This window comes from Lepisma saccharinum, chromosome 6 (assembly GCF_977018435.1).
Source record: "Lepisma saccharinum chromosome 6, izLepSacc3.1, whole genome shotgun sequence".
Classification (NCBI taxonomy): domain Eukaryota; kingdom Metazoa; phylum Arthropoda; class Insecta; order Zygentoma; family Lepismatidae; genus Lepisma; species Lepisma saccharinum.
Window position 1 is genome coordinate 69,764,198 of NC_139234.1, and position 22,272 is coordinate 69,786,469.

The 22,272-nt window shown below is 38.2% G+C and overlaps 1 protein-coding gene across 1 annotated transcript in view; it reads left to right on the forward strand.

Annotated features, from left to right (window-relative positions):
* heca (hdc homolog, cell cycle regulator) overlaps positions 1-21,750 on the forward strand; it is a 64,312-nt gene extending 42,562 nt beyond the window's left edge. Inside the window, exons 3-5 of the mRNA XM_083124088.1 lie at positions 2,178-2,366; positions 9,726-9,908; positions 14,846-21,750. Coding sequence (XP_082980214.1) covers positions 2,178-2,366; positions 9,726-9,908; positions 14,846-15,010 — 537 coding nt within the window. The 3' untranslated portion in view covers positions 15,011-21,750. The remainder of the gene's footprint in view (positions 1-2,177; positions 2,367-9,725; positions 9,909-14,845) is intronic.
* Positions 21,751-22,272: the final 522 nt, after the last annotated feature.

Genomic DNA, 22,272 nt, shown 5'->3' on the forward strand with positions numbered 1-22,272 from the left:
TGCTCAGTACGAATGTGACATCGTGAAAACTTAATTAGCTCTAGTTTAGTAGCCGACCTCCGTGCTGGAGTGGTCAACACAGTGCGCTACGACGCCAGGGGCCCCAGGTTCGAATCCCAGCCGGCCATGTATGTTTCTTTGCGAGTGCTCGTTAATCAATTTCATATCATCACCCATCCTCATCTTCGCGATTAGCTAATAGTGGCAGAAAAGCGTAGTAAAATACATCAAATCAATCGATCTAGTTTACATGATTTGGGGGGGGGGGGATTACGAGGTAATGCGAAATGTGTCATTTTCGAAGGGCGTGTAATTTGCTTCGTGGGTGCCAGATTGTCGACAAAAGCAGGAATTCGGCATCGAATGTGTGCTCTCTGCCTCCAGGGGTCTATCCAGAATTTTACACAGGGAGGATGTAAGTTAGTATGGAAAATTAGGATCCAAAATGGCCAAAATTTGGAGCCTTTGGGAAAATTTAAAGGGCCGTTGGGGGTGTGTTGATAAATTACTGGCTGTCACTGCATGTGATACAATGGCTAAATCAAGAGGTAATATACGTATATGTCATTTGTAGTATACAAAATTACGTGAACAGTAAACCTACGAATTACATTGACAATTGTGTGTGCATTGTTCCACTAGTGAAAATTGTTGTTTCCAAAAGAAGCTGACAATCAAATACCCAATACCAATACCGAAAAATAGGAGGGGGAGCAGAGTTACAGATTGGGAATGGACAAAAATTCTCAAACCCGAAAGGTGATACAGGATATTACATGGAAATAATGATTCCATTATACGAGGTCTGTCCGGAAAGTGCGGAAACTTTTTAAATTACACGCCAGCCTATAATTGGATCTGAATGCATTTTGCACAGCCCTCTAACGGCAAGCTTTGTGTACTATCTGCCGAAAGCAGTTCGATCTATCCTCATTTGTTGTATTATGTTGACTGTGTTTTGCGATTTTCTTCTGGCTGAATCCAATGAGCCAGCCAGAGGAGCAGCGGATTTGTGTGAAACTCAGAAAATCTTTTACGGAAACATAAGTATTAGATGTTAAAAACGTAATTTCATCTTTAGAGAAAACTGTAATGTCCAAATGGTGGAAAAATTTTCAAAGAAGTGAAGATGATGCCTGTTCAGAAATATCATCTTCGTCAAAAAAACTAATTCCATTGTGGCAAAAATTAATGAAGTGATTCATCTCTCGTGAGATTCTAACCGACATTTTGGGAATGCGCCACCTTGCGACAAAATTTGTTTCACCTCTGTTGTCAGAGGATCAAAAACGGACATGACTATAAGAGAGATTTTGGCCAAGAATTGAACACCACTTCTTCCCAAACGTCCATCCATATTTATCAGACTTCTTTTTGTTCCCAAAATTAAAATCCTTTCTCAAAGGCTGCCGTTTTGAATCCATCAAGGAAAATTTGCTAGAGGAGCTGCGCAACATCCAAAAGAAACTCTGGATTCAGTGCATAGACAGGAGGGGACTACTTCGAAGATGACAAAAAATGGTAACACTGTTAAGCCTTGTTTCCATGTTAATAAAACATTAAAATACTGACTAAGGCAGAATTTATTGTATAGAAAATATATACACTAAAAAGGTAACGTTTCCACCCTCTAACAGGGTCTTCTTCAGACGAATATTCACACTAGAGTCTGAAGAAGACCCTGTTAGAGGGTGGAAACGTTACCTTTTTTAGTGTATATATTTTCTATACAATAAATTCTGCCTTTGTCAGTATTTTAATGTTTTATTAACAACAAAAAACTGACTAGCTTCTAAGTGAGTGCAAACAACTTATATTTACAAAACTCGTGAAGTTTCTGGACAGACCTCTATATTAATAGTCAAAATATTTTTCTCTAAAAATTGGGAGGACTAGTTGCTTTTCTGGGGGCCATGCCATGGTCCCCTCCCCCTTAGTGTTGCCACAGGAAATACCCAACATTCCACTGGCATTACCTGTTTCCTCATTGCCAACTACTCATTCTGTTGAATCTGAGGAGGATAGTAATGATGCTGAAGGTTATATGTATATAAAATCCAATGAAGTTAAATCATGTATGAACAGTTTGCCTTATTTATTGTGTAAGCTTTTCACAGTGCATTCATGATTTGTGGTTATTCTCAGTTACTGAAAACCATGTTTTGTTTCATTTGCAGATGGAGGATGAGGGAAACCATGGAAATGATGATACCCGATGCTTCATTCTGTCCACTCTGGCAGCTCAACAGACATCCAGGGTAGCGTGTGTTATCTGCCATGCTCCCATGTTGGTCTTCGATCGTTACCCGCTAGTGGATGGGACATTCTTCCTGAGTCCTCGCCAACACAGCAAGTGCTGCGTGGAGGTATGTGTGAGGAAAGACAGCAGAATAAAGGGAAACAAAAAATTATGAGATTTGGTTTGCATTTGACTGAACTTTGTGGACCTGTTCGTCATATTATTATTATTGTTATTAATAGGGATAGGATTTTTATGACCTAAAAGTCACCAAAATATGCAAATTAAAATATGCTCTTATGACCTAAAATTTTACAAAATATGCACTATAATTTGAAAAATATGCCCTTATAACTGTATTGTTTCAAACATCAATATCTACGAGGGTGAATCAAATATGAACGAGCCTTGTGCGGAAAAACAAAATTTATTGAAGGAAACAGAGACATTGCCACATCCTATTTTTCTATAGTCTCCACCCTTAGTGATACATTTTTCCCAACGTTGTGGTAGGTTCTTGATGCCGTTCTCGTAGAATGAAGCTGGGCGGGTAGCCAACTAGTTGCGCACAAAGGTTTCCACCTGATCGTTGGTCGCAAATCTCTCGCCCCCAAGTGCTTCTTTGAGGGATCCGAACAGGTGAAAATCACATGGTGAAAGGTCTGGGCTGTACGGTGGATGCGGAAGCGGTTCCCAGTGCATTTCCACCAGTTTCTGCCACGTAACACCTGCTGTATGGGGTCTGGCATTGTCGTGGAGGAACAAGACCTGGCGGATGGGACAGCCTCGTTGTTTGCGTCGATACTGCACCTTAACTTGATCCAGGAAGCTGCAGTAGTAGGGTGCGTTGATGGTACGACGTTAGTGTAAGAAATCCACCAGTAGGATCCCCCTCCAGTCCCAAAACACCTTGGCCAACACCTTCCCCACAGACAACCGAACTTTGGCCTTCACGGGGTTTCCTTCGCCTTTCCTCCTCCACTCCATGCTGGCATGCTTGGATGCTGGGGTGTAATGATGCACCCATGTCTCGTCACAGGTAACGATGCGATGCAAAAATGCTTCCCCTTCCACGTCAGAACGAGTGTGAAGCTGGCGAGCAATGCGAACTCGGTCATCTTTTTGAGCAACATTCAGCAGCTTGGGAACCCACCGAGCTGTGATTTTGCGGAAGCCCAAGTGTTTGTGATGATTGATTGGACACTTCCATAGCTCACACCAAGTTCTGCCGCAATTTGCTTCACAGTGACTCGGCGATCCTGTTCGACAAGCTCACGAACACGAGCCATGTTATCATTCGTGACACTGGTGCGAGGACGATGGGGGTGCACTTCATTTGCAACACGTTCACGGCCTTGCTGGAATTCCTTACACCACACCTTCACTCTTGCCCACGAGAGGGTACCATTCCCAAACTGGGCCTGCAGTCTCCGGTAAATTTCGGCTGGTTTGACGTTTTCCTGGGTGAGGAACTTGATGATTATGCATTGCGCAACAGACACTGGCACACTCTGCTCACTCATCGTTAGAGCTACTAAACGAAGCATGCGACACGCCGGCTGTTCTGGTTCCTGACTCACGACAGCCCCACCTACCGGCCGCTCATGGCCAATCACACCCTGCTACCCATTCCGACGCTTAGCCAATCAAGGCTCGTTCATATTTGATTCACCCTCGTAAATGCTAAGATATTTTCACATACGTACTATTTTTAGTTCACTTTATCGGCCCTGAGTTGCAATGCACAATGAATACTTTCTCTAAATTTTCAAATAAAAAGAAAAAGATTTTGATACAGTCCAAGAAAAAAGAACTCTCGAGTAAACATGGGAGTAAGAACGAATCCACGTCGTAAATGCAAAACTATGCTGAATATGACCGAAAATCCATCAAAATATGCTATATCATGCAAAAATGGCCAAATATGCCAAAATATGCCTTTAAAAAGTACCTTAACTTAATTATTTTCTTCATAATATGAATTTCTATATGTTTGGGGAACATATCACCCTTACCAAAAAAAATATGCTAAGTCATGAAAATCCTAGCGCTAAGGAAAAAAGTTATTAATCACCAGCTAAAAGTTTACTTAAAAGTATAGAAAGGAACCAGAGTTACGCATCATCGTATTTTAAATATATTTTTAAAGCTACACTGCCTTGATGACCTTTTGTAACTAGAGCTTTTAAGTTTCATGTTTTCTTTAAAGATATTTTCTAGTTAGGCTCTGTGAGTGCCTGTTGCAATCCAGAGCAAATGGGCATGTTTCAAAAGTTGCATACATTTTAACATGTTAAGCAGTTTACCCTGATGACTTGTGATCATAGGCGTGCACACAGGGGGGCAAGGGGGGACAAATGCCCCCTAATCATGGACGTCCGCAGATTTTTTCCACGAAGAGACAAGCAAGGCATTTTTCCATGGGGCATATTACCCCGATAATAGTGTTGCCCCCTCAAAAGACACCTCTTGAATTTGAAATTATCGCATTGCTGTATCCTCATTATAATAATTAATGTAAATTATTATGACTGAAATCAAATTATACATGTAAAAACGTACTTTTTGGTTGACATTCGTTTTCTAAGGGGAAGATTTGGCAATCCTTGGCCCCCCTTCCAGACATCTATGCCCCTATATTATTATATTTTCACCTAGAAATTTAGGATAGATGAATCTTATTGCCGTTATTAAACGATATTATACTCTTAAAGAAAATTAAGTATTTTCAAGCCGATGAAAGTTCGAAGCAACTACGGGAGCAGGGGGTGCAGTGACGCAACCAAAGCCCCCCCCCCCTTCAACCTTGAACGGAAATCAATTTTAGGGGGACAAACATGAAAGTAAAGGAAAGCAAGACCAGCAGAATCTAAGAGTAGCAGGACAAAAGGATACTCAAGATGGAATTAGTTTTCACATTTTTCTTGCATTATTTCTTTCAGACCACCAAGAATTTTATACAAATTTTATACTAATATAAATACATTTTGTAAAATTTTCTTGCTCGCTTTGCTCGCAATATCTGCTTTTCTTGTAGTCTTGTCAAGTTCAGAGCTGTAGCTAGGGGTCGTCAGGAGTTAACCCTGGACGTCAAACTATCTAAATGAAAAAAATTGCAAAGGAGAATAATATGGCGCTCCATGAAATTTTTTTGCCATATTAAATCGATCATTTTGCAAAAATTTGGATCTGAAAATTTATTGCTCGCTGCGCTCGCAATTTGTTTTCTGTAATACATTTTAAATTTCTGAAGAGAGAAGTACTGCTGCTAAAAGGTTTTCTCTTAAGTGCATTAACAATTGTTTGGATGAAAATGAACGTGCACATTTGAGAGATAATTTATATGATTTTTACTGTTGGTATATATGTATCAGTGGCGTTTGCTGAGTCTTAAGACCTGGACTAAGTCACTATGACACCTGATCCTAGGCTATGGGGGAGGGGACAAGACTAGGCTCATTCTTGACATCTTCAAGGAAGCCCCGTTCCCATCCCAACAGTAGTCAGGTTGCAAACTTATAAAAATTCAGGTTGCCAACTTTTAAGAATTCAGGTTGCCAACTCCTAAGATTTCAGGTTGCCAACTCCTAAGAATTCAGGTTGCCAACTCCTAAGAATTCAGGTTGTCAACTCCTAAGAATTCAGGTTACCAACTCCTCAGAATTCAGGTTGTCAAGCTCAGAATCGCCATTATCTTTTTTTGAAATCAGGTTAACTTACAGTACCTAATCGATTTTTCTTCAGTACTTTACTTTCTAGGCTTCAGGCTTTGCAGATAGCCTAGCTAGCCTGAAATATACGCTCCTGATATGTATACCAGGTGTAGAAGTATGAAACCGGAATTTGTTTGCAAGAAGTAAACAGCTGGTGTTTGCAACTGAGAAACAATATTTTATTCAAAGTAAGCTCCATTGCTAGTTACACATTTCTCCCACCTTTCCGGCAGGTTATGAATGCCACGCCAAAAAAAAAAACATTCTTCTTTTGAAGCGAACCAGTCCGCGAGCCATGTTCGTACATCTTCATACGAATTGAATCGCTGTTCTCCAAGAGCGTGTCCCAGTGAGGCAAATAGATGATAATCTGAAGGAGCCAAGTTGGGAGAATACGCCGCATGCCCTAGTATCTCCCATTTGAATGCCTCGATCGTTTCCCGGACCCGTTTTGCTGTGTGTGGTGAGGCGTTGTCATGGAGCAGGATGACCTTGTGTTGCCTTGATTCATATTCCGGCAGTTTGTCACGTAATGCTCGTTGTAAATTGATCATTTGCTGTTGGTAGCGATCTGCGTTAACGGTTTCACCGGGTTTTAGTAGCTCATAATAGATGATGCCCCGCTGATCCCACCAAACACAGAGCAGTGTCTTTTTTCCAAAGCGATTTGGTCTTGCAGTGGATGTCGATGGTTCGCCTGGATTCACCCACAATTTACGACGCTTAGGATTCTCCAAATATATCCATTTCTCATCGCCGGTCACTATGCGATGGAGAAACGACTTGCTTTTTTATCTGGCGAGCAGCATTTGACAAGTGGTCGTGCGGGATCCTTGCTGTCTTTCATTCAGTTCATGCGGAATCCATTTGCCCGCTTTCTGCACCTTTCCCATAGCTTTCAACCGAAGAGAAACGGCTTTCTGCGTCACATTCAATTGTTCCGCAAGCTCCTGCTGCGTTTGGGTATCATCTTCATCCAATAAGGCTTGCAATTCGTTGTCTTCGAACTTTTTCGGAGGTTTCCCACGTTCCTCGTTTCGCAAGTCAAAATCGCCACTTTTGAATTTCTTGAACCACTCGAAACTCTGTGTTTTCCCGAGAGCATGTTTGCCGTAAGCTTCGATGAGCATTTGATGCGATTCTGCGGCGGTTTTCTTCAAATGATAACAGAACACCAATGCTGTCCGCAAATCATAGTTCGTAGGCACAAAACTCGACATGTTCCGGGTGTGCAACACCTTCCTCTGTCTGGCACTTGGGTTACTGTGTTTCGATATAACATCCTCGGGAGTGGCGGGCAGCATCTTCCGCGCCCTCCACTGCCGGCTAGCACCATCTATCGGCCAATTCCGGTTTCATACTTCTACACCTGGTATGTAAATGTGTGTGTGTGTTGTATATATATGTATGTATGTATGTATATGTGTGTGGGGGGAGGGTGTGTATATATAAACACACCCATCAATGCAATAAAATTTAAACAAGCGAGATGAAATTACGTTTTTCTTTCCTGTGTGAACTATCATCAAGGCTTTTTGATGTAATCAGAGAGACTGCGCACACCTATGCTTGTGATGGCATTACTAAAGTCACTTTCCTGCAATGCATTAAGTTTGCAGAGTGAAAGGCACATTTGTTCTGTGAAAATTGTCTGCTGTAAACAATGCACATGCATAGTTGCTTCAAACTGCTCTAGTTCGTGAAATATAATTTGAAGAAAAAGCATTATATAATTTTTTTTTTCTGTAAATGTTCTTAAGAACATCTGCAACTAATAATTCCACTTAGTGTGTTCCTAAGGTTATAAAATAACTGGTTCCACCAAGTTCACAAGGTCAATAATTTCCATTTAAATTGTGGCTTTTGTTATGACTTAAGGAATGTGCCTAAAGGGGTAACTGAAGTCCATATACGAATTCATGGAACTGCTGATGCAGAAACAGTGTATGGTAGATTTGCCTGTATGTTCCCTGGTAAGCTTGCTTGCCTCAGGTCACTAATGTGTTTAATTCTAGTTTATCCTGATGCAGAATTGCACCATAGCCAAATGGTTCTCTCTCCATTGGTGCAGCAGTCCTTAGTTCAATCCCCACTGGGAGCTCCAACATTACAGTTGTGAACCAAGTGTCAGTTGTGGGGCTACTTGAAAGCAATACTTGTAGTCTCCAGAAAACAACAGCAATGGGATTTGATGTGCTGAGCCTTTGTATGGACTTGTCTTTACGCAAATAATGTTATTCATAATAAGAACTGTTTCTGCAGGGGCTAACTTCCTTATTTGTTTGTTTGTTTGAATTGTTGTTTTATGTCCACCTTATGCACAGATAGGCTAATCGAAACTGGACAGTTTACAGTGGGATCCGAACCACTGTGCAATGTGCCTTCAACAGATATCGAACCCAGGACCCCTTGATTACAAGATGAAGATTATGCCATCGGGGAGGCTTTAACTTCCTTATTATTTCATGTTTCAATGTACTATACATACATCTTACTCAAGAGATAATAATACAATCATTGAGTTTGTCCACTCCTTTTCACAGTCGAGTCACCCTTGGAGCTGCCTAGCATGCTGGGCAGTGAGAGTGCATCTGCCGGCAAACTGGACGCAACATCCGCATAACTGTAATCGCTAGCTATGTAATGAAATACGCTCGTATAATTACATTGACAGTTACAATTAAAATGAGCATGTACCTTGTTACGAGAGGTGTTGTCCTCTCTTCCACACATTTACAGCATCTTTTTAGGAAATTTTCACTAACACATAGCAGTTCCTCTTCCAAAATTGCTTCAATTTCTCTCCTGGTATTTTCTTTCAATTGTTCTAATGTATGGCTACAGGTTTAAAAGCTTGGTAGCTCGCCACGCAAACATCATGGAAATGTCTGTTTCAGATGGATTTTTGAGTAGTATGTTCCAATCGTGCTCCAACGTCATCTAGTTTCTCCTCAATAAGCACACCATTTCACCCTTCGCTTCTTATCAAGAACAGACCCTGTTTCCCTAAAGTTGTTCACAAGTTTTCAAACACGGTCTCTGTGTAGAACGGGAACATCTGAGAATTCTGCTGCAAAATGCCTTCTAACTTCCCTACAAGAATTTGTTATAATGTAAGAGTCATACATAAAAATTCATTGTTTTAAATTGCATGTATAGTGTGGCATTATTAGAGTGCAGAAAACCACTAGAAATACGTAAACTAAAACCAAACAATCTAAAACATTTGTTAACACCTTAACACTTTACAAACACGTGCAAACCGGACACCAGCTATCTGGCTAATGAAGCACTGACACATCCAGTGGCAAGTCAGCGTACAGGTGTGGGTCTAAATGCTGGCAGATGTGCTCTCAGTACCCGGCGTGCTAGTGGCCACTCCACAGACTGTGAAAAGCACTGTAGTTTTGTTATTTTATGTCATTTTTCTGTCTCTTTTGGCTAATAACAACAATAAGAATGAGTGATGATTATGTGAAATGTATGAAAGAAACTCATAAAGATCACCCATGCCCAGGCTGGGATTCATTCCTGGAAATTGGTGGCAAGATCAATAGTCGACCATTTAATGCTATCGCCCACTGAGCCAGCTACAATCATATATGTGTGCGGAGGGGCTCTTCGGAAATATTGAAAAAAAGGAACACTCGTTCTTTAAATTTTAAGTGCAAATAAACGAGGAGTATATGCAGTTAGGAAAATTTCCATGTTGCAATTTTATATCATTTCCATGGCTACAAATAATAATAAAGGCATTTATTCTTTTTCTTCAGGTTCGTGTTGAAGGAAGGACCCAGTACCTGTCTACTGTGTGCATGAGCTGTTTGGAAGGCTGGGTAGGGCACATCAAGTGCGAGCACTGCTCCTCGGCCTGGAATGGGTCTTCTCTTGTACTTGGCACGATGTACTCATATGATATATTTGCAGCAATGCCTTGCTGTGCAGAGAGGCTAAAGGTTAGTATGTATCTCTTTACTTCAGTTTAGAGAAAGTTAGTGACCCATGGTACAATACTATTGCTTGGAAGTTCATGGTCTCAAAATCCATTCTCTAAAAATGATATGAAAATGAACGTAAAGCTATAAAGAAGGATCCATTAGGTGCTGTTAACTTACTGTAGTATTAAAATGTAAGCTTGAAATTATTATTATGAATGACAAATATTAAAGCATGGGCGTTGAATTGGGGATCCACCTATCAACTCCCCCTCCATCAAGTTACTTAGAAACAGAAAACTTTTTATTTTTATTGTTAATAATTAAGGTTCAGCTAGTTACTATTACAAACATTAACCAGAGTGAAAACTTGTTTTAGATTGAAAAATTTGAGTGTAAAATAGAAGAACCAAGAGGTTATGTATTTTCATATCCTACAGTTTAATCCAAGGAAGGAAATGGTTCCACAGTTTTACAAAATTCCAAAAATTAGAGCTTTATATGCGATTAAAAAAACATAAACTGTATGCTCCTAACTTTTAAAGCTTTCTCCGGAACAAGATGTGTAAAAATTACAATAAAAATGAATAACTTCAGCACACAAACTGCATGGAATGTAAAAACATAATGAAAGTTGTGCTGAATATTCACTCAACTAGGATACAATGATAAAAATAATAAAGTTGGAATGAAATTGGTGCATTTTTATTAAATTATAATAGTTATTGAATAATAATAATCACAACCATGATAATGATAATCATTATTACTACATCTACTATTCAAGTTTTATAAGTTGCCTGACCCCCCCCCCTCCCCCATAAAATAATATCTGAATACGCTCATGGATTATTTGTATGATTGGACCCAGCTTGTTTGAAGGTTGAAGCTATTGAAGGTGAGAGGGAAAGTGCATTATACTTTTTCGGCTGAGCAGTGTGGGTACTTCAACTTTCCCCTTTGAAATGCAAAAGTGCTTTTGTACTGGAGCAGCTTGAGGATGCACGCTGCCTGATGCCTTCACCAAGGTCCAAGGTTTCCTTCCCAGGGTGATTCCCTGGAGACCCTGGGGTGTCCACTTTCGCCGCACCGGATTTCACCCTTTATCCTAGCAGGTAGGCCCCGTTGACCTACGGGCGCTAAGACAGAAGTAGAGTAAATTTACCTTACACGATTACCAATTGAATATGTTTATTCTTGTTAGCAATATAAGAGCACTCCATTTGCATTGAATTTAGAGGAGAGGTGAAAGGGTGAGCACCCTAGTGATTGTTTGGTTCCTGGATTGAGCCTTGGCACTGGGATGGTCCACTGGTTGCTGGTCCTGCTTGCTGGCCTGAGGTGTCTTGCTTCTGGGTAAGCCCTGGCTTGGACCCCACAACTTCTGACGGCCCTGTAGTGGACTCGTTCCTCTCGGTGGCCGGCAGCAGTCGCACTGAAGCGAACTCAACATGCACCTCTTGACTTACTTCCTGGCTCTTGGCAGTCTCCATGTATTCTCCCGAGGCAGATTATTTACCTCTTTTATAGTGCTCTCAGGAATTGGGCAATGCTTAGGATAGGTTTCCGGTTATGGCTGGTAACGTGGTGAATAGAGTGGTGAGTATTTGATTCAGGGCTCAAAGTGGGAATTACTTTCGTTAGCATGTCGTCTGTTTTGTCTCCGATTATGACAGCAACAAGATGGAACATGAAGGTTCTAGATATTCACGAACTGATGCCATTCTGGTCCACTCCGGTCCATTTCAACCCCTGATTTGATTCCTTCCTATCTCTGCCTTTACGTACTTAGTAGAAGAGGGATTTTCCATTATAGAATTTTGGGGAAAGCAAATACGACCACAATGCACAAAGGATAAAAATAAAGTTGAAAACCTCAATCGGTTATAAAAATGCAACAAAGAACTGAAAAATAACCAACAAGCCACCGAAAAATGCAAAATTTCCTGCTTCTAACTAAGGAAGAGACACAACCAGGGGTAGACAAAGGTGAAAATAATTCCGGTACCAGCCCCTTTTTCTCAGGAGCCTGCATTTTTACAGTTTAAGAAAGCCATGAATCCAACTAAGATAGAGCTACACATTTTGAAATGTGCCATTAAAATGTTAAATTTATTAATTAATGTAAGATTGGATTAGAAGTAATTAATTATTGCACCAGAGTGGCCTTCCTGAAGAAATCTCGACAGATAAATAACTATCTAATACACGGCTGACACTACCATATCGCTGCAGATTTTAAAATTCAGGTACCAACAGTGAAACATTTATAATGGGATGTTTATTCTGATTTAATAATATTCATGATGCAGAAAAAACACAAACATTAAAAAAGTTTACTTTTAAAAATAGGTAATGGAAATTTTCATACTTTTCAAATTTGAAATATTTAAAAATTTATAACTGAGTTTGAAAATTCAGGTGCCAGGTGAAAATTTTGAGGCACCCTGTATTTTTCTACCACTGCACACCACCATTATGTTCAACATCAACTTTTGACACCCTAACACTACATACGATGTAAGCTCGTAAGTGTGTCGCGATGTAAGCTCGTAAGTGTGTCAGTCTTGTACTGGTGTTGAAAGTAGCAGGTTTGTGGTACGTAATTTCAAGAAATTTACATCTGCAATTAGGAAACTTTTTAGTTAGTATGAATATATGTGGCAAACACTAAAAATATACAGTGTAGTAGTACAACAAACCCTCAAATGTACAGATGACTGTATAAATAAGTATCTAACTCCTTGAGGATTTACAGTCTTCGAACAGTGGTTAAAAGCCCAGTCGCATTCAGTATGAATCAACAAGCACTGATCACCTAAAAATGAACAGAAAGATGAAGTACGCCAATAGTATGTTGATAGATGAAACTCTTAAAGTAGCAGCCTACCATTGCACTCTGTAAATTGCATAACAGAAGAATTGATAGATCTATATCTTCCTCACAATCTTCTCGTACACTGACATGTTGCCACCACTTACACACTGGATCACATAATGCCTCATGGAGTTGTGCAGGGAAGCAGTTCCTTTGATTCTACGCAAAATTTTCCATCTGTTCTATGCAACGAGTGGCTATGCTAAAAACAGAGCTCCATGGCATGTTTTTCTTTCCCTCTCTTGGAAGAGGTGGGGAAGGAATGATTCAGGATTTTTCTGATCTAATCCAAGAATAAATCTTTGTCACACTTCCATGTTTCTTGGAATTTTAAGGGAGTGGCCTTTTATCCCCTTGCAGGTCATCAACGCGAGGGTTGGGTGTCACTGTGAGGTGTCCGTTGCTCCTAGACAGTGTGTCCAGCTCAAGTAGTTTGTATCCAGATTGATGAATGATGGCTTGTGCAGCAGTAAATGCATACTTGCAGGCAGTTACAAACTCGTAAGCAGGGTTTTATCCAGAATGTTCCATTTGGGGAGGAGTGTAAGTCCAAATTTCCACCATACAATATGTCTGTTGCTAGGCGGTGAAAAGTCTTTGCTGATGCTAGAGAAATTCCGATTCATAAGTGGCAATACTTGCAGGCAGGAACAAACTCTGATTGGCACCATGTTGACAGCTACCCCAAGTAGCAATGCCAGCAACATCTCGAAGTGATCGGTTCCTACAGTGAAATTTACTTTGGATAGTCTACGTAGGCTTATATGTAAAAATTAAACTTCAATACATACATGGAAATGATTAGCTAACTTTTCCACGCAACTTACTATTCCTGAAACATGAATTAAACTTCGTGTTGCAAACACGATGCTGCACAGAAGCATGGGAAGATTAAATGAGAGGACAGAGGGTGGGTTTGCTCCCTAGATACATTAACAGCAATTAATTGGTTTACACAAGAGTAAAGTATGATCCCCTTGATGTCTAAACATAAGGAATCACCATGAGAGACAGCATCTAAAACTAACAACAAACTTTCAGTGTAACATGACAAGGTTCTCAATAATAATAATAATAATGATATTAATGAGAATAATTATATTGAACTAAATTAAAATAATATTAATTAAATATGCAAATTAATTAATATTGTAATGTTATTATGACATGAATATGTAAGAAAATGGTAAAATAATAGATCGCCAAAATTTGTATTAAAAAAAACGCCCTTGCAAGGAAATTACTATCAAATAGATGAAGCATAGAATACTTATTGAATAAAAAAAAAAGTTAAATGCAATTGATAGAAAGTAAAGTTCCTGATTAATATTTTTATGTATATTATCATAAGCAGCAGCGTGCATAAATCTTTGGAACTGTCCTTCGAAGCCGTATGAGCCAACTTCCTTGCCTTCCAATAAGTTCGGTGGAAATAAATAACATGCTAAACAAGTATATTTTGATTATTTAATTTTAGTACTTGGCAAGTCTTTTGGCGGGTGGGGGAGGGTTCTGGACCCACCCCTTAAATACATCCTTGATGGGGAACTATGTAGTCCAGGGTTTTCCCCTTTTGTTACCTTTTGTTATGATTTCATACATTTTCCACGCCAGCTTATTTTTTTTCTGTCATGTGTGATGCTGTGTATGTAAATGGACTGTACAGTTTATAATACCTTTGGAAAGGGAAATAAGTTTACACTAACAGATTGTGTTTTGTCTTTTTATACATGGAGTTCATTGTAAAATGTTTAGTGGCAATTTGGTGTTAAATAAATAATGTTGAATTATGTGGTGCATATCTTTTAAAATCAACTCAACACGTTAAGTGCAATCTGCGTATATGATAAAGAAGAAATCGTGGATCAAATATCCAGCCTCGAATCATCACAACTTGTGAAAAATGATGATGAAATTGATGTAAAAGTGTGTACAAGTGAGTTAGATTCCAATATTAAACAGGGTGCATATGTAGCATTTTCATTCCCATTTTGTTATTTATTCACACTGCTTCATATTTAATCTACTCAGCCCTCATGAAAACATGACACAATTTTGACTATTTCTTAATTCCTTTCAGTGCAACAACTGTCAGAAACCAATTTTACACCCTCAGCAACGACTGAACTTCTACTCTGACTACAGCCATCAGCTAGCTTGTCCACATTGTGGCACAGTGGACACACATTTTGTGAAGCCACTGTCCACTTTTGCTAAGAAGGAAGACTCCCCTATTTGGCCCTAACCCAAGGAGTTAAGGGTAGTTCTACATCTTAATGTTGTATTTGCTATGTCTGTAATTCATTGCTGAGAAATGTACTTGGTAGGCAGGTTCAACATTTTTTCTATGAAATCTTTGTTGCAGAAGTGTTCTGTTATGTCGCTCGATACTTGCTATCGAGATTTTTGTTTTTCCGGAAAAGGATATCAATGTAGTTTACATTGGGTGTGTGTGAGAAAGAGTTTCCCTTATATGTACTTCATTTTACTTGATTGGATAAAACTTCCAGGGGTTGATTTGTATAGCAGACAATATGCAGTTCTTGTAATTGACAAAGAATGTGAGAATGTTTTGGTACTCACAGAGGCAGCAAGATTATGTACAGTAATATAATTATTTCATTAATGAGCTAAGGTAATGGTCAAGGATGGTTTTGTTTGAGTTTTGTGAATTACCTCTTGCACTTAGTAGTATTGAGAGATTTTTTTTTCCTTGTTAATCACCTCATTGTTGGAATTGATTATTGTAGAATTGGGCAGGAGGGCTATTATTTTGATTGGTGTTGGGTGAGAAATAGTAATAATAGTGTTTTGATGAAGTATTAGAGTATGTAACACTAATAACATTTTTTCCCCGCCTTGCTTGATGTGTAGAGAAAATGATTATGTAATTACTGTCTGGAGGTTTCTCTTTCTGTTGGATCGAACACTTAATGCCTTGCACAGCTTTTGTTTCGCAGATGTATGTGCATATTGCCTCGTTTCTGGTCTGAGGTTTCGATGTGAAGTTTTCCAAGTGTTAGCTGGTGGTGTGGACCAATGATACAGTCATAAGAGTCTCCATAAGGAGATCCAATGCTTTGCATGGCAACATACTTTTTTTTTTCGTCGTTTGTAAGAACATATAAGTTTAACAATGGACAGTCATCTTTTTCCTCTGCTGTTTATAGCATGTGTATCATAGTCCCCTTCATGCTTTCTTTCTGAGAAATGTGAATCGCACTGTCTTCCTTCCTATAGTATAGGCAACACGTAAGGCAAAAATATCAACCATTATTCCTTCTTTTTTTATTAATATAATATTCCCAAGTGTGGTGTTTTTATACGATTATTTTAGTTATATGAGGAAAGCAATGCTGATGTTAAAAAATGTAGATGATTTTTTTTTTGACAATATGTATATGTAATGAAAAAGTTGAACTATGAATAGTATTTGTGAAAAAAAAAAGTATTATTATTTGATACAGGAGTGCTTATTTTTGGATTTCAAACTCTAGGTAAGAATTTTTTTTGAGTGTTTTTCTTTAGATCTGAAAGGGATGTAGATTTTTGTGTTGATGGTGGCTGTTCACTGTACAGTTCCAAGCATGAACTTTTTTTTTTCTTTTTTTTTTATAGTAGAAATCATAGATTTTTCTTGTACATTCATGCTGGTGTGATTATGTTTTAAAATATGGATACTAACGTATTGAAAATGGAAGGATTGAGGTGGTGGACCTTGATAACTTACGTGATGAAATAATAAGAAAATCATCCTTGTTTCTGTTAAGATTTTCATAAATTTCATTTCCATTTATTTTCACTTTTGACTTAAGTTAACTTTGTTCCTATCTGGTAAAAAAAAAAAAGGATTAGGGTAAATGCTGGGTACAGATGGAAGATGAGACCACAAGTGATTAAATATGAAAATTTATATCTGATCTAAGAATTGAATTGTTATTGTGGGTTCATCTCTGTGCTACCTTTTTTTGATAATTCACTTTGGCCACAGCAGATCAAACGTAATGAATTGGAAGTGCTGATTTCAAGCTGATTTGTGTTATGATTGATTTGATTGCTGAACAACTGACTTTTGAACACCAGTGAAATAGAGTGAGGTGGTCACATATTTTATGTCCATACCAGTGCCATGGGATTCATTTTGTCTGTGAGTATGCAGCATATGTACAGGACGTATCTCAAATTATGATTTGAAAGATTATTTTAAGATTATTGAATGATTTGTGGTTATACGAGGGGGGCTGGAAAGTTCATGAAATCACCCAGAATAAATACAGCTGGAACAACCATTTTAATACATTATTCAACGTATTCCCCCCGAAGCTCAATACAAGTTTCACAATGATGTTTCAACATTTGTAACCCTTTTAAATAGAAGGTTTTGTCCAGCCATGCAAACCAGCCCTCCGCCTCCTCAACCAATACCTCTTCGGACGGAAAATGTGTGCCCTTCAGATGTTTTTTGAGGTTTGGAAAGAGGTCATAGTCGGATGGGGCCAGATCAGGGGAATAGGATGGGTGGGGTACACAGGTAAACTCCAGATCCGCTGGCAATTGCATGGTTTGATGGGCCTTGTGCGAGGGCGCATTGTCCTGGAGAAATTGCACACCACGGCTTACTTTTCCCCGACGTTTTTCCTTCAGAGCCACCTTCAATTCAATCAAATATTGGGAATAAACAGCAGCATTGATGGTTTCACCCTGTTTAAGATATTTCATGAGGATGACACCGTCCTTATCCCAAAATACCGATGGCAGAACCTTCTCCGCTGACCTTTGACTTCGGAACTTTTTCGGTCGAGGAGACCCACTGTGGCGCCACTCCATGGATGGCTGTTTAGTCTGTGGGTCATAATGGTGAATCCATGTTTCATCTTCAGTCACCAGACAGCGAAAAAAATCATCAGGGTGTTGAAATTTGCGCACGATCTCCCGTGACATCTGCACCCGTGTTCTCTTCTGGTCAGCATTCAGACATTTTGGGATCCATTTTGCACTGAGCTTCCGCATGTCCAGATACTCTGATATTATGACACCCACATGCTCACGCAATATCTTCAGATACGCAGCAATGGTTTTGGTGGATATGCGCCTATCCTCCATGAACATGTCGTGAACTTTGACAATGTTTTCCCTGGTCACTCACTTGCAGGCCTGCCAGAGCAGGGTTCATCTTCGGTCTCACCATGTAAGTCTTAAAACGCTTCACCCATTTGGCTATTGTTGTATATCCTGGGGCATGTTCCCCCAAAGTCTCATGCAAAGTTTTATGGATATCCATGGGGGATTTGTCTTGCAACACGAAAAACTTGATGACACTGCGAAGCTCATTCTTCTCAAATTTCCTTAGGTCCTCCGCCATCTCTTCTTACTGAACTTGAAACAAATAAAATAACAATGACAAAAGGATCATATACAGGATAAGAGGTTTACAATAAATGCTCTTTCTAATGGCTACAACGATTTGTTCCAATTTTTATTTCTTCTGGGTGATTTCATGAACTTTCCAGCCCCCCCTCGTAAAGTATATATTAATATGGTTGCGTGTACCAAATTACAACACCACTTTTTTTTTCCGTTTCTTCCTCTTCACACCACCCCAGTGTGTCTCGTTACCACTTTCTGATAAGTTGTATGATAAATATTGGTGGCACGTGGAAGGAAGCAGTGTTTTGTTCATATTTGATTTCATATATATAGACTTTATATTTTAAGTTGAATGGTGCACTTTATTGTCGTGCATACAGTTTGTTACGTGTATTATTTTTTTAAAAGATATTTCTGGTAGAGCTTGGGATTAATTGTGCTAGCTTTCCCAATTCCCTTCTCTGCTTGTATAATGACATTGTAGGCCATTGCATGGTGAACTTTGTTGCTTTAATCTTTCACGCATGCTTTGTTCTATTGTTCTAGCTTTCGAAAGTTGGAATCATAAATGTCTATCCTGCTTACTTTTCACTGCCATTTGCTATTCTTTAATTTACATTCAGTTAGAATGTTAGTGGGAACTTCAGGAAGGAATGGTGATAGGAATTTTTTAAATAATGGTTATAAATGAATTTAAGATTCTCATATAATTATATATATAATACATAAAAATACATATACACATATTCCTTTAAGGCAGAGTTATTTTATTGTACTAAAAATTTTCACTGTTAGGAATTAGTAGCTTTTTGTGTGGTGTAGTTGTAATCTTCAATAGAGGACATTTTGATGAATTATTCACATATTATGTGGCAGAATTATAAGACTGATCCCTTATCCAATTATCCCTCTTCCTTATCCTCGAATGGAACCTAGAGATGTTAATCAGTGTGGATTGATTGATTGGGTAGTAAAAATGATATTATACTTGTTATGTACAAAGAAGGTTTTGGATATGTATATATAAGGCTTTGAAGTATCAACTCTTATGAACGAAAGATTTTTCTGTTACTGTTAGAATGTCAAAATGAATGTTGTACTTACACTGTAAATTATGAATGGATATTTTTTTTTCTGGGGTCTATTGAATTATGGAAAAGCAATTGATAATTCAAATAGAGAATGGTGGGGCATGCTGATAGTTATAATGGTATTGTGAGCAGCTTTTGAAACAGCTTGTTAGGTTCAGGGGACAAAAGGGGTTGTGTTCTGTAAATACATATATATTCCATTAATGGAGAAGACTGACGGGGGTTTTTCAGAACGGACTCCTTTGCGAGTGCATGTGAAATGGTAATGTTTGTAGTTCAGTGCCTATTCTGCCCTCGTCCCTGTTCCTTTCCCATGGATACCTTGTGCCACATAGTCTGTGGAAATTCTGCCTTGTTTGTGAGGCCAGCTCTCCACCGAACTGGCCTGTTCCCCCCCAAAAAATAAAAAAAAAGTACAAATTTTTGTAACCTGGTGTAGAGTAGGTTATTAAAGGGGTAAATGGATTAAACAAAATATTCTATAGGCTTAGATCTGATATTCACACATGCACTCATATTATCTCTGTATGCCTCAGTAGATAATTGTTACCGTGAATGTAGTTTATACCTCTTCTGGTTCTATGCTTACGTTAGTAGATATACATGTGCTAATGGAGATTTTGTAGGCAGGTTTTTCCGTTTTTGCATGTGTGTGTGTGCATGCTTGTGCGTGTGAAAGAACTCTACTGATTGTATGAGAACTGGGTAAATGAGTTTTTCATAACCATTAAGTCTGTACTGGATCTGTTTTCATTTGCTTTAATATTAAGAAAATAAATCCATGTTTTATTACAACTATCACTAGAGGTAACTTAAAGATTGCCTTGGTTACATGTTAACTCGGAACATTGTATGCAGCGCTTGCATATAATACTATCATGACATTGTTACAACTATATATGCTGTTAAATGGAAGATATGTGGCATACGTTGTCATATTTTTAACTGCTTGTCACAATTTAATATTGCATATGTAGAGTATATTGAATTCTGTCATGTTGTAGTTAATTATGTTAACGTGAATGCAAGCTCCTGATGTTCTCTTCAGGCACTGTGTGCAGTGTATTTAGAGTGGAAAATAGTGCTCTATCTAGTCTTGTGATGGCGAATGCATGTGTCGTTGGGAAAGGGAGGGTCACCAATGCAAAATCCTTGTTTTGGTAAGTGGAGTCTACTTGCACACACTCCAGGACAGAAATGAAGGAATTTTATATTTTCCTGATAGCCATGTCGAAGCATGAATGTTGCCAGTTCTTGAGAAAGGAACACCTTGTGGAGTCAGTTGGGAGGTGATTTGGCATAGAATTTTCCAACCTTTTGTTTTAAAGTGCTTTACCTGCAGCAATTCTAAAATCGGCTCTAATAGCTGCCTGTCTATTGGTAGAGACAAGGGAGAAACATTTTGCAGAATCCTTTATTTCTGTCCTAAAGTGGCAAGCTTGTATCGGGAGACATATTAAGAATAAGGGAACTATACCATGAATCAAATTTTCATTGTTAGTTTGTGTATGTCTATTGCTTTTTCCAGTTATCAGAAGATACATATTGAGAGTATTGAAACAAATGGTACATATTAATCCCTACCAAAAATAAAAATTAAATATCCCATGTAATTTTGCAAATATGTCTTGTAACTATTTTCATTCAGCAAGTTGCACTCAATGCTAAGTTTCTGTTAACTTTATTTCGAAGTATTCCTGTGTTCGCAAGATCTTATAATCCCAGCAGTTGAAGATGAAAAACACACAATCTCCAAAACTCAAGTAAGAAGAGTAAATATAAAGTTATGCCCTAGAGCTATGCTAGTCAGATTTAAATGGTGCCCGCCATCACTAATATTACCAGGAGGAAAAAAAAGGAACATTTACACAGATATTTGTTTTCTAAAAAAAACTATATACTTAAACATTCTGAAGAATATCTTTAGTTTTTGGTGAATCTGTTGTCCATTTCTTCTATACTTTTTGTTTTAAGTGCCACATTGAATAGTGTAATATCCATTGCAATGGACCTAGTCAAGTTAAAACTGTACTGTTTTAATATTTTAAGAATGGATCCCATTTTTCTCTAAACTTAATATGAACCAAATGAGAATGCTTTCTTATGTCATTATCATGGGTTGCCTCATAATTTGTTTATTATACTTGTCTCTGTTGTATTACTTTCAATTATTGTAATTGTTACATAATAATTAGTTAAATAATGCAGATGTTTTCAAAAATATAGATCAGCATAGTATATCTTTCACTTTGGGTACTGTATATCCTTTAATTAATTTTTAAATTGCTGATAGAATGTGGTATAGTTCTCTTGATTCAAATGTAGTTCATTTTAGGCTCAATAGCTTTTGGTTATAATGATTGACATGCATTTGTCCCTCCCGCCCATTTCACACTGCATGGGTAAACTTACTGATGCCAGCACTCATCAGTGATAGTGGTTTTGGGACAAAACTTTAAGGAAGGAGAGTCCAGTACTTTGAATCACTTGTGATTGTCACTGCTTGTGTACACTAAAATAAAATAAAATTATGTAAAAATATTATAAATGGATTTTACTTGAAATGATCCTTGTTTTATTCCTTCTGATCACAGACCAAAAATGTGATGTAGATGTAAATCAGATTTTTTGCGTAAAGAAGGCTGTGTTGTATGCCAGTAAATAATAAGTTTGCAATAAGATTATTAGTACTCGTTTAAGTCTTCTAAAAGATTATTACAATAAGACTACACTAGAAAGCAACTTTGTGCTTATACAAAATTTACCAACTCGTACTTTACAGACCTGATACATTGGCTTTGGCTACATATAGATTAAGAATTGTAGGTATTCAACTTTCATTATATCCCAACGATACTAAATATGATAATAAATATTATGCATGTTACCATTAAACAACAAACATTAGTGTCATGTACATTAATTCTATTGACCATAAGATACTATACTTTTACGTTCAGTTTCGGATACTCTTAGGTTTCTATTTCTAAGTATGTAAATTATCAAAATGTCCATGTGTTCATTTCCAAAAAAATGCAGATTAATTTAT